The sequence below is a fragment of the Mesoplodon densirostris genome, chromosome 7 (genome assembly GCF_025265405.1).
Source record: "Mesoplodon densirostris isolate mMesDen1 chromosome 7, mMesDen1 primary haplotype, whole genome shotgun sequence".
Classification (NCBI taxonomy): Eukaryota; Metazoa; Chordata; class Mammalia; order Artiodactyla; family Ziphiidae; genus Mesoplodon; species Mesoplodon densirostris.
The window spans coordinates 60793867-60806549 of record NC_082667.1 but is presented as its reverse complement, the minus strand read 5'-3'; the positions used below and the strand labels follow the sequence as shown (position 1 = coordinate 60806549).

The following is a 12683-nucleotide window of genomic DNA, read 5'->3' as shown; positions in this document are numbered from 1 at the left end:
CACGGACATAAACGTAAAGTGAGTCAAGTTAGCATGGTTGTGTGATAGTTTTTTCTCCAGCAATATTCAGCTCTTCAGATACAGACATGAAGTAAAAAGAAATTGGGTTTAACTAGGGCTAGTGTTTCATCAGGTGATTACAAAGAAGGGAGAGAGAAGCAAGGGAATAGTTAGAACACTGGGCCATGGAGTCTAAAAGTGGGAAAGAGGGAGGAAGAAAATGTTCAAAGCAGAACTGGTCATTCCTCTGCACATCCAATCCACCCATACCTCCTTCCCGTATTGCTTACCTCAGTACAAGCACATACCATCTACTCGGCCATCCAGTCCAGAATCTGGACCTGATCTTGACTACTCCTTCTCTCTCACCATCTGATCCTAATGATTCTACTCCTAAATCTTTCTGGGATCAATCTTTCTCTCCTTTCCCACTGCAACTGCCTTGCTGTAGGTCTCACCTAGACAATTAAAATAGCTTTCAAATGAAATATTTTCCCTTTCTCCAATCATGCCCCTCCTAATATATTTTTCCCCTATTTTCTCTAATCTTTCTTTCAAGTATAACGCATATACAGAAAAGTACAAAAAAGGCATAAGGATACAGCTCAAAGAATTTTCACAAGGTGGATGCATAACCAGCACCTAGGTAAAGAAGCAGGACATTATGCACCTCTGAAGCCCTCATGTGCCCTTCCCCAGTCACTATCTACCCTCTTGAGGGTAACCACCATCCTGACTTCTTACACATTGGGTGATTTGTCTATTTTGAACTTTATATATCAGTCCAGTCATACAGTTAGTACTCTTCCATGTCTGGCTTGTGTCCAGAAATGTTAGGGTGTTGAGATTCATCCATGTTGTTGTATACAGTAAGAGTTCATTCGTTAGTTTGTTCATTTGTCATTCATTCATTCTATTATTCCATTGTGTGTCCATAATTTATTTATCCATTCAACTACTGATACACATTTTTGAAACTTCTAAACTATCTTTCACATTAAACATAAATCTGATCCTTCCCTACCCTTAATCTTAATGGTTTCCCACTGGAGGATAAAGTTCTATGTCCTTAGCAGATCTTATGTTACAGGCCTTCATTATTGGTTCCTGCTTTCCATTCTTCAATTCATACCCCATAAATTCAGCTCTTCTGAACTACCTGCCATGTACTGAATAAAGTATGCTGCTTTCTACTCCATACCTCCGAACATGCTGTTCCCTCTGCCTTTCTTCCTCAACCACCTGGTAAACTCACATGCATCCTTTAAGACTTAGTGTAAACACCATCTCCTATAGCATGCTTTCCCTGTTCTCCCCAGAGATTTAAATGGTCTTTTCTTTGTGATCCATCAGCACCTTCTATACATCTCCATTAATGCATCAGATAGCAATTTTTTGCTAAAATGTCTGATTTCCTCACTGACCTATGAGTTCCTTAAGGGTAAAGACCATGTCTGGATCATCTTTTATTTCCCAGGTGCCTAGGGTGAAGCCTATGACAGGAGAGATGCTCAATAAGTGCTTGAAAAATAAGTGAGAAGACTCGCCCAGGGGTTACATAATACCGTATGCGGGAGCTGGAAGGGGTCCTTGGAATCAGCTACACTAATTTCTCTATTTTACTATGGAGGAGAAAGGTTTTGCCTAAAGCAGATAGGGTTTGCTGGTGGCAGAGCCAGAAGGTCTGATCTTCAGCCCAGTGCTCATCCCCCTTCCCTGCACTGCTGGCAAGAATCAGAGGGTGACATTTCCATGGAGGACAGCCTGGGGCAAAACCGATCCCCTCAACATCTGGCAGTGCAGCCAGATGGGCAGACAGTGAAGTGGAACAAGAAATGGAGCTCTAAGTTTCTAGCCCCAACAACAAAATAATAGGCTGTTAAAGGGAAGATATCAGCACTGGAAAGGTTCCTTGCCTCAGGCGGCAATGGTTGGGAATTTAAGGACAGCTGGTTAACACTGACAACTGAGCCCTGTACTTGGACAGAGGGACATGGAAGGGCAAGAAAATAGGTAGGAAAGAGGCTAAGGGAAGCCCTGGGGAAGATGCTATTAGGTTTCATAAAGCCCAGTGTTTCTGAGGTGATGAGCACCGGTGGCTGAAAAGGCAGGGGCACTGTGACTAAAAGAAGGAAGATAGCTTCATACATGAAGCTTTAAAAAGCCAGATATATTATGACACTCAGAGCAAGTGGGCCAGGAAGCAAAGACACCACATCTCCAGTGGCATCCAAATCTACAGTTGCTCTGGAGATTCCGGTGCATCCAAATATGTACTAAACTATGTGCAGGGCATTGTGGCAAAGGAGGCAGGGAAAGTAAGACATAACCCTCGCCCTCAAATGAACTCAGTCTAGCAGGGGGGACTGGACCCAAATCACAGGGAACAGGGAAGAGTTTAGAAGGGAGGTGGCATGAGAGCTGTGGATTGGCTGGTAGAATGCATTCCACTAGGCTGAGAAACAAAGTCTTGAAGGGAAATGAGAGGCAGAAAGACCTGCCTGAGTAAAGGCACTGAGGTAGGAACACAGAAGTGACGTTACGCTGTAGCTGGAGTATTAGGGCAGCAGTGGGAAAAAAAAGCTAAGTGAGGGTCAGACTAGAACAACTCTAAAACCAGGTTAACAAATCAGGATGGGTAGAATTCCTTTTTTAAAAAAAAATACACGAGCACTGGGTGTTTTTCAAGTTAATAACAGATATTATATGTAGAGTGCTTACTCTGTAGAACCTACACATGCCCAGTCCTACAAAACCTTAGATGGTAGGTGGCATGCTCCCATTTCCATATGAGGAAAGAGAACTGCAGAACGGTCACAGCTTAGCCAGGACACACAGCTATTAAGGGCAGGGCTGTATTCAGATCCTGACTCCACAGTTTATGCTCCCTCCTTGTGGTCTTTCTCACCTGGGGTTTCTCCTTTGAACCACAACTGGGAAATTATTTGAGTAATGATTTTCTCGATTCTCTCAAGAATGGTACATAACTCGTACCACTTTAGATGCCTGGGAGAGAAATTAATTCCCTGTGTGCAACAGACGCCTTAGAACATTAGAGCTTAATTTTCCAGAGGAACCCTGTTTGAGAAAGGCTGCATGACAAGAGATATGTTTTAGGAAAATCAATCTGGCAGTGGGATCACATCCCTGGGAGGAAAAAGCTGCAAAAGCACCTAAACAGCTTTGGAACTACTGGGATGAGTCAGCTCCAGGGGCTTGAGGAAGGAGGCCCCCATCTTCTCTAATTACTTGTCTTCTCAGTTGTCCTGCCCTCCCTTCATTCCTCCAACCTTTTCTTGTACTTGGCAGTCAAGTGCTGAAGCAGAGCCTTCCTGCTCGTAAGCCAGCAACCCAGGCAGAAGCAGTATCTTCAGAGATGAAAACCACAGAAGCCAGTGCACCCACTTTTCTGTGGAGGCTGGGGGGTAGAAAACTGGCACTACTGAACTCAGAACTCTTCCACAGAAATCCATCTGGCAAACTCCTATTACTCTCTCTGATAAGGCTGAAGCACGTCATCCTCTGGGAAGCTTTCTGTAACTGATTCCACCTCCCTGCTCACCAGGCAGAAGCAGGTATTTCCTCCTCGGTATCCCCACAGCCCCTTGTCCAGGACCCTGCTGGAGCACCTGCCTGCTGTCACTGCCTGTTTCCATGTCTGTCTCCTCTACCAGCCTGAGCCTCTCTCAGGGTCAGGGACAGTTTGCCAGATCCATCTTCGGATGCCCTGAGGTCCATGGTCTCAAAGATGGCAACTGGCTTACCCAGAGTCACACTACAGAGCTGAGATCAGACACACTACAGGTCTGTCTGAGCCCCAAGACTGTTCTTTTCACTATGTTACAGGGTGTCCCGAAGATGAAGAAGGGTCTTTCTGTGCTAAGCACCCAGCCCAACACTGAAGAGTTCAGAGGCAGTGCTATCAGAGTAGACCAGACCACCTGGAGAGGCTTCCTTAGAGGTAGATCCTTGAAGAGTCTAAGGATCTAGCTGAGAAGACAGGGAACACGATGGTGTTTTAGGCAAGGTGGGGAAGTTGTGGGCAGAAACAGAATTAAGAAGCCATTAGGTAGGAGTACAGGTTTCATGGGGGAGGAATGGGATTACAGCTGCCAGGTGAGAGTTTGATTTCTTTATACAATCGTGGAGCACCTACCTGTACTAGGAGCTTTTATAGATGTCATCACTAATCCTCATGCCCACTAATCACTGTGATATTTCCCAGGTGTTACTTTACAGACAAGAAAACTGAGGCTTAGAGAGTTAAAGTAACATGTCCAAGCCAACAGAGCTAGTAGCTAGGGAAGCTGGGATTCAAACCCAGGTTGGTCTGACTCTGAAGCCTAAAGTCCTTTTTATTACTCCATGCTGCCTCTTAAGAGGTCAGAGAACTTCCCACATTACCAGACTGATGCTGCTGCCTGGACCCCCCCCGAGCTCTCACGTGGGGACTGCTGATCAGAGGGCAAGTGCGGCTGCCCCCTCTAGCTCTAACCCTCTAAGATCTGGGGGCCCTAAATCCCTGTGGACTAAGCAATTTCAAGGACAAGGGTTCAGTGTTGACCTCGTGAGCACAGGCTGGCCCTGTGTCTAAACCTGCCTTGGATCTCTAAGGTGCTGCAGCAAAGCTGGTGGCAAATATAGGCTAAAAAAGCTGGATGGTCAGGAAGGCAGGGGCTGCCTTCCCTGAAACCTTCTGGAGGAGGTCAGCTGAGGTCAGAAAACTTCGGAAATGTCACTGACAAGAGCCCCTAGGACAAGGGAGCAGGATCCTGCCTCTCGGTTGGCTGGTCACACACAGAGGCGGACCGAGAGAGGTCAAGCTGGGAGGGAGGTCAGAAGTTGGCAAGCCTGCAGGCCCTGAGTGACGGTGACGGCCACTTGTTCAGGTCAGAAAGGGAGAAATAAGTGGGTTAATGGTTTTGGCCCTTGAGGCTGGGAGGCTAGGGCAGGGGGTGTAAATGGATTCTGGGTAAAAAGGCAGGTGGGTGAACTGTAAAGGTGGGGGCTAAGGGCATCTGTTCCAAGTCAACAAGCAAGAACCATACCCCTGGAACGGCTCAAAGGGCCAGCCTTGGCCTGGGGGGTGAGGGTGGAGGGGTGCTTCATAAAAGGCCTGTGCTTCTTCATTTCAAAGGTGTTCGATCTGGAAGGCTGGGGAGAAGGACTCTTTTTAGAGTGAATTCCCTGTCTGCTTAGGGGCTGAGGGAAAGCAGGGAATGTAAACCACTGGACAATAGCTGGGGGTATTGATTGATTTTAAGGCATGGCAGAGAGAAGCTCCATGGTGAACACTCCACTTCCTAGCTACAGATGTCTCGTCGGAGAGCTTTCCAAAGGACAAAGTGAGTAGCATCTTGCTTGGGGACGTTTTCTAAGTCTCTGCTTCTGAGAGCAATGAGTTCTTGCTCCAGAAGCATCAGTCATCCCAGGCGCTGTCACCACATCTGTGAGCAGTCCTGCCCCTCACAATGTACATGCCCCAGACCAAGGCACACTCTAGCTACTCTGGGGCAGGTAGGTCCCTTGTAGGCTGGGGATATGGGCCAGGCCTGAGTCTTAAGTGAGTGTGGCTGGGGCTGATGGAAGGTGGCAGGATTTGAGGGTTACTGTGAAATCCTTCCAGTCCAATCACATGACAAGGACTAGAAAATGATCTGGGGAGGTTGGGCCAGGGAGGCAAAGGCTCTGGGACTGAAAGAACTTTCACTGAAGACTGGGTTTTGAAAAAGTGATTGGCTGCAAAGGACAGGTGGCAGAAGATACAGAGAAGAAAATCACACCTCATTTAAAAGAATCTATTTCAACCATTCAGAGAAGAACTAAAATGGAATGGACTCCTAGGGAAGAAGTAGGATTCCCTGAGTCCCTGAGACAATCCAAGGAAATGCCAGTCAGCCAGCTGTTGGAGAGGTTTCTGCCAGGAGAAGAGAAGTCAGGCAATCAGGGTAACCCAGAGGACTTCTGAGGATCCTTCTAGCTCCCAGGTTCTATGAAGAATGACCACTGACAAGGAATACCCTGGCGTCCAGGCCCAAGAGAGGGTCCCTAAACCTTTAAGAAGTGTAAGTGAGGGCATAAACAGGGAGTCAATGCCATACTCACTCTGGGGCCTGGGCACCACACATCCTGGCAAGATGCTTCCCTCCCTATTCCAAGGAGAGGCTGGAGTGGGATGAGGGAAAGTGACTGCGTGGGAGGCATCTGGCAGGGTGGCAGGTAACTCTGTAGCAGGCCTGGACAGGACCAGACTAGCCTGAGTCTGGGGATGGTACGTATTATCCCTCCAATTAAATCAATGCTCTCTAAAGGAAGGGTATTCAATCATTCAACAAAGATTTACTGAGTGCTTACTGTGTGCCAGGTACTTTACCAGGTGCTGGGAATGAATCAGCCATGGTTCTTGCCTTTGCTTTCAGGGAGCTCAGAGTCAGGTTAGAGAAAAGGCTACTGAACATAAAAAAACAATTCTAGATTGCAACAAGTGCGATGACAGAAAAGAGTAGGGTACCATGACCCAGAGTAACGGAAGGAGCCTAATTTAGACTAGGGTGGAGGTGGGATCAAGGAAGATGTCTTTGAGACTGGAGTTAGTAGAGATTTAAAGGGTCTCCCCCTTGGTCCACCAGCCCTGCTCTGGAGGTCACAGGGGAGAAGAGAGGACACTTTGGGGGAGAGCAACAATCAAGAAAACTCTCAGAGCATGTGCAGACAGGCAGGATGGCATGGTACATCACACAATCACAGGCAAAGAACACACTCCAGCCACGTGAGGGCAAATCACACATGCACACGGCCACTCTCATAAAGTGCAGGCACCCTCGAGGCATTTCCAGCTCTAAGAGGGTAACAAGGCTCTGGGGAAGCATGGCATTTCCAGGGTAGAGAGGTTGATAAGTCCTTACTCTCTTTCCTTGTCATCCCCCCGCACCCCCCATTCACCCATGATCTCACCTCCATCAAGCAGCTCCTTGACGGTGCGGTAGTCGTCAGCAAGGACAGCATAGTGCAGGGCTGTGCAGCCCTTGAAGCTGGCACGGTTGTTCAGCCGGTTGTTGAAGTCATCCTCTCGGGTAACCAGGACTAGAGGGACAGCAACACAAACCCTTCCATTAGCAACAAATGCCATGAGCTGCCAACCTCTTCTTCTTTCTCTTGGCATTTTAATTCCCTCATTCACTCATCTACCTACTTACTAAACATATAATGGCACCTACTATGTGCCTGGCCATCTGTGCTGGGAAAGAGGAGGTAAAACAGAGCCCATCCACAAATGTTTACTGACATCCATTATGTTGATAGGATTCACTTGGGGACACGGAAATGAATCAGACATGGTCCCTGACCTAATCTGACAAAGGAGGCAGACAGTAGACAGATGTTTACAGTATTGTTTGAGATAAATGCCATTATAGGTATAACGGGATGATATAGAAAGCCAGAAGGGAGCTTAGCTCAATTTGGGCATGGAGAGGATCTCAAAAGATGACAGTCTTGAAGGGTGAAGAGAAGTTATCCAGGTGAAGAGAATTTATCCAGGTGAAGAAAAGAAGGCTAGGGTAAGACTTGGGACAAGGGACTTCCCTGGTGGCGCAGTGGTTAAGAATCCGCCTACCAATGCAGGGGACACGGGTTCAAGCCCTGGTCTGGGAAATCACACATGCCGCAGAGCAGCTGGGCCCGTGCACCGCAACTACTGAGCCCATGGCTCTGGAGCCCGCGAGCCACAAGTACTGAGTCTGCGTGCTGCAACTACTGAAGCCTGCGCGCCTAGAGCCTGTGCTCTGCAACGGGAGAAGCCACTGCAATGAGAAGCCCGTGCACTGCAACGAAGGGTAGCCCCTGCTCACTGCAACTAGAGAAAGCCCATGCGCGGCAGCGAAGACCAAACGCAGCCATAAAAAAAAAAAAAAGACATGGGACAAGTCAGGAAAGAGACAGAGGCTGTTCTTAGCAGAACAGTAACATACCTCCTCTGTGCTCTGAAGATGTCTGCAATATAGTGAGTATTTAATGTTTCGTAAAGAACTTTTAAAATTTATAAAAGCCATTAAAAATTTGAAAGTACAAAGAAGAAAAAGCATCATTATCTCTGCAACTTGAGAAACTGCATTTAGTATTTTGGTATATGTCCTCTGATATCTACATCTATATCTACATCTATATCTATAGGTATAGCTATACCTGCATATATATCCTACAAAACTGGAATTTACTACATTGCAATTTTGTAATCTGCTTTTTTTTCCCTTAATAAATGTACTGTGAACATTTGTTTTTGAAGGTAGGAAGAATAAGCATTTCATGTGTCAAAGAACCAAAAACCCCCAGGCTCACTCTAGTGCTAATATTAGTGACTCTCTCTCTCCAAATTGATACAAAAGAACCTAAAACCAGTTGCATCACTCTAGGTTAGGTGACCACACATGTCCTTGTTCACCGGGGACAGTCATGATTTATGCTTGTTGTCCTGAATGGTCCCAGTCTGGACAATAGTTGGAAGGCTACCCAACCTCTGGGCCCTCCCTTGGGAACCGAGCCCCCGTGGAATGATATCTATGCTGCTTAGGTGATGGGGTTTCTTTCTGCCTCATGCAGAAATTATTGGAGTTCTTGCCTTATGTTCCCTCCTGAGCTTAGTTCATTGGAGGAGGAATTTGGATCCTACCTACCTGTACCCACTCCTCCCTGAGTCCAGGGCACAGGGCCTGCAGAGGGCAGGCTCCTCCTACCTCCCACTGGATAAAGGCGTGTAATTCATAACCTTGCCTATGCAGTCAAAAGCACCAGACAATTCTGAAACCATTCTTTTCCAAGCTGTCTTGGAATGAAATCTATGCATTTTCCCCTCCTACAAAACTGAACTTGCTATTAAAAGTCCCAAAAGCCAGAAGACTATCATGCCTCTTCCTAATCCTAATAGATTTCACTTACTGACCTTCCTCTACTCTGTGGCTGACATGGTCATTTCACACAATCTATTTAATTCTCCTAACTACCTTATATAGTAAGTATTATAATTCCCATTTTATAGATGGAAGCTAAAGCACAGAGATCATAGAGCTAATAAGTGGTTAAGTGAGGATTAGAACCCAGGTCTAATCTGAGTCCTCACCCTTTTTTCCCATCATATCATGCTGTCACTCTCATTTTGCAAATGAGGGAATCAGAGCTCAGAGCCCAGATGTTCTGGTCCCAGCCTTGGCTCCTACTCCTTCTTCTTTCCCTGCTCAAGTGAAGGTGCCAGCACACTCTCTGTGGAACTTGCCCCAACAGAGATCAGCCTGAGGTTTGTAGTTAATACCGGATAAGCTGACTTAGGTGGAAGCATTTCACATGTTTGGTCAAAATGAAGTTGTTGGAGTGTGTAACTGGAAAACAGACCACACTTTCTCGTGGTCTGGTGAATCAGTGGTCCATCAGCTCTTCTGTACCAGACAGAGGCTCTCCTGACTGATGACCCCCACCCCTAGAGTGTTATCTGACCTTTCCTGGAGCAGGGAAAACAGGAAGAAGGCCTCTGATTAGCTAACGTGTAAGTCCGTTGTGCAATGGCATCTGCATTTTTCTCTTAATAAGAGCCCTTTAGGATCTAACTCAGAGATTAACTCTTGGTCATGAACAGTCTCATCAAATCATGGTAAGGGATCTTGTTTCCAGCCCACTGCAGATTAGAAGAAGCAAACTAGAAGGCTAGGGAGAAGTCTTCAGAATCAAGTATGCTGATTACAATCAAGTGCTGACCAGGCAGGGAGGGAAAAGAACAGCACAATATAAAGCTGAAAGAGGAAGCCACAGAATACAGTGCCTCAAGAGCCCCTAGGGCACCACTGAATTGCCACATAGGACATTAACTGCTAGATATAATGATGAACCTGACGAAAAGTGATAGCTGGTTCAAGAAAGCCGGAAGGGTATAATCCATTTTACAAAGAAAATATATCATTCATTCAAAATATATCATTAATGAACACCAATGCATGGTGGTAGCTTCTGGAGATATACAAATAAGACACACTTCTTGACTCTAAGAAGTTAACAGTCTAATGCAAGAATCAGACCACTGAATGGACAAATTATAACACTGTTTCACGAGTGCAAGATAGAGCTACACACAGGGTGCCTACCATAAAAAAGTAGATGAACTCAAGGGACACAGCTGGTCTATTTGGTTCAGGGACAAACATCAGCAGAGTGGCAGTGTCACAGCCCAGCTAATAAGGAATGTCCATGAAGAAGGCCCCTGCTCCCCTCTGAGGTCTCATCACTTACCATCCCCTTCCTAATGCTCTTTCTTGCCTCTTGGCTTTTGCAAATACTATTCCACAGCCTGGAACATTTCCCCCTCTCCCATGCCTTCAGCTGACTAACTCCAATTCACTTTTAGGCCTCTGATTAGAAGTCACTTCCTCTAGTGATTCTTGCCGAGTTTGAGGTAGTTACTCCTCCCAAGAGCTTCCCTAGCACTTTAGGCACCTCCCAATTATGGTGTTTATTACCCACTCCACTGCAATCATCTGTTTACTTGACTACGTTCCCCACTAGACCAAAAGCGCAATGAGGACAGGAAGCGTGACTGTCTTCCCCACAGTTGTATCCCAGTGCCCAGTACGGTGTATGACCATAAACATGTGCTTAACAAATACTTGTTGAATCAGCAAATGCATACCTAATACATAAATAAGGCCCTAATATTATCTTGGTTTTGGAATAATAATAATAATGCCAGCCAGCAGTATTTAGTAGAGGAAGTAGAGTGCAGCTGTTAAATAAGTGAGCTCTGGAGCCAGACCACTTGTGTTTGGGTCCCAGTTCTGAAGTTACTGACTGTGTAATCTTGGGTAACTCACCTAACCTCTCCATGCCAAGTTTCTTTACCTGTACGCAGAGATGATAACAGTGCCCTCTCATGGGATATTGTAAGGATTGAATGAGACACTGTGAGTAAAGGGGCTTGGAACAGGGCCTAACAGTACCTCTTAGTCAATGTCAGCTATTATCCTTACTGTCTAGTCTTGTGCTTCCAAAAGTGTATTCTCTCTGTGAAAAGAGGTGTGGGGAACCCTGCATGCACTTTTCCCCTCCAAAAGGCACAGTTCTGAGTAAGAACCAGCTGTTTAATTTGGCGTTACTCAGCAGTTTTATGTCTGACAGCCTCTTTCCACCCAACCCTTGTTAAAATCCTGCAGTACTGGTGTTCCATGGAACACTCTTTGGAACTGAGTTGTGCATAACAATCTGTAAAGCACTTCATTTACTTATTTATTTCAGAATGACCCTGTGAGGTGGAAGTTCACTCTCCCCATTTTATAGATGGGGAAGCTGAAGTTCAGCAGGGTGCCACAGTCAGTCACCGGTGGAGCTAGGACCCAGTCCAGGTCAGCTAGGCCCATTTCATGCTCTTAACAGTAAGCTCTTCTCCCCTCATCGTCCAGTTTTAGAAGCCCTGACCCAGGATATCTTGCTGAAACCCCCAGATCATTAGATCTCATACTCTTCTCTATCCAAAAAAAAAAAAAAAAAAAAAGACTAAAGGTGGAAAGGAGGTGTGTGCAGCATGCACCCTCATGTTCTTACTTGCTCTCACAGAGAAAGCAGAAGCAAACCCACAGAAGCTAAAGTGACTCATCCAAGGCTGTTTCACCAGCTGGCCACCATGGTGGTCTTTTGAGGCCCAGTGTTTACAGCTGGTCCTCAGCCAGTGAACCATCCCCTTCCCAAAGACATCTACCAGCCTGTCTCCAGCACAGGGGGAGATGGGCTCAGGCTCCTGTTTCCCCTCCAGGCCAGCCATTCCTGTCCCTTCACCCTTGTGGCCACAGGAAGAATGACAAAGCATTACCTTGTTATCCTTCTGCTCCCACCTCTGCCTTTTGATGTTGCAAAGTCTATGGCATGGTGCTGTGGCCAGGGTCAGTCTGAGTGCCGTGGCAGGTGTGCACCTGACGTACACTGTGCAGGATTCCCTGCACTTAGCAGTGCCAAGGAGTTAGCAGAGGTGAAAGTTGTCCCCAAAGCCCTTCCTACAGCCTGGCCACTACTCAGCACTGCTGAAACTGCAGAACAAAACTAAATAAAACAAAACAAACCACTGCCTCCAGCAATAAGAAAGAGTAATTTAAGGTAAACGAGTCACACAGTCCTGAATCTTAGCTCTGCCACTTACTAAGTTCTTCTATCTGTAAAATGGGCATGACAAGCAATGATTTAAGGAATACTAAATATTTAAGTATTATGAGAATAAATTCTGATAACAGATTTTTAAAAACATTACCACAAACATTTAGTAATGCTGTTTTCTCCCCTGGGGTAGGCACTGCGGATGCAGAAGTGAATCAGACATGGCTTCTGTCCTCACATTGCTAAGGCTATTGGAGGAGACTGAAAAAAGGCATGTGAGGCAAAATGGGTGGTCTCCAGATAACAAAAGCTTTATTATCATTGCCTTGTGTGGAGGAAAGGTAACCCAAGCTAAAAGTCTCTCCCTCAGGCTCAGCCTCTACCCGCCACGCCCAGGAACTTATGCCATCTAATGTCATGGAGTGTGTAGCAGTGCCTTTAAAAACATGAGCATGTCTCCATGAGAGGGAACCTTTAGGACTAACCTGACAAACACAAGGATAACCTTTTACATTTGTGCAGCACTTTACGGTTTAGAGAGCGCTTCAATGCAATTGTTTCCT

At 46.2% G+C, this 12683-nt stretch overlaps 1 protein-coding gene across 1 annotated transcript in view; it reads right to left on the bottom strand.

Moving 5' to 3' along the window:
- The window catches only part of CLPB (ClpB family mitochondrial disaggregase), a 148362-nt gene that overhangs the window by 63998 nt on the left and 71681 nt on the right, over positions 1-12683 (bottom strand). The window contains exon 5 of the mRNA XM_060104923.1: positions 6955-7083. Coding sequence (XP_059960906.1) covers positions 6955-7083 — 129 coding nt within the window. The remainder of the gene's footprint in view (positions 1-6954; positions 7084-12683) is intronic.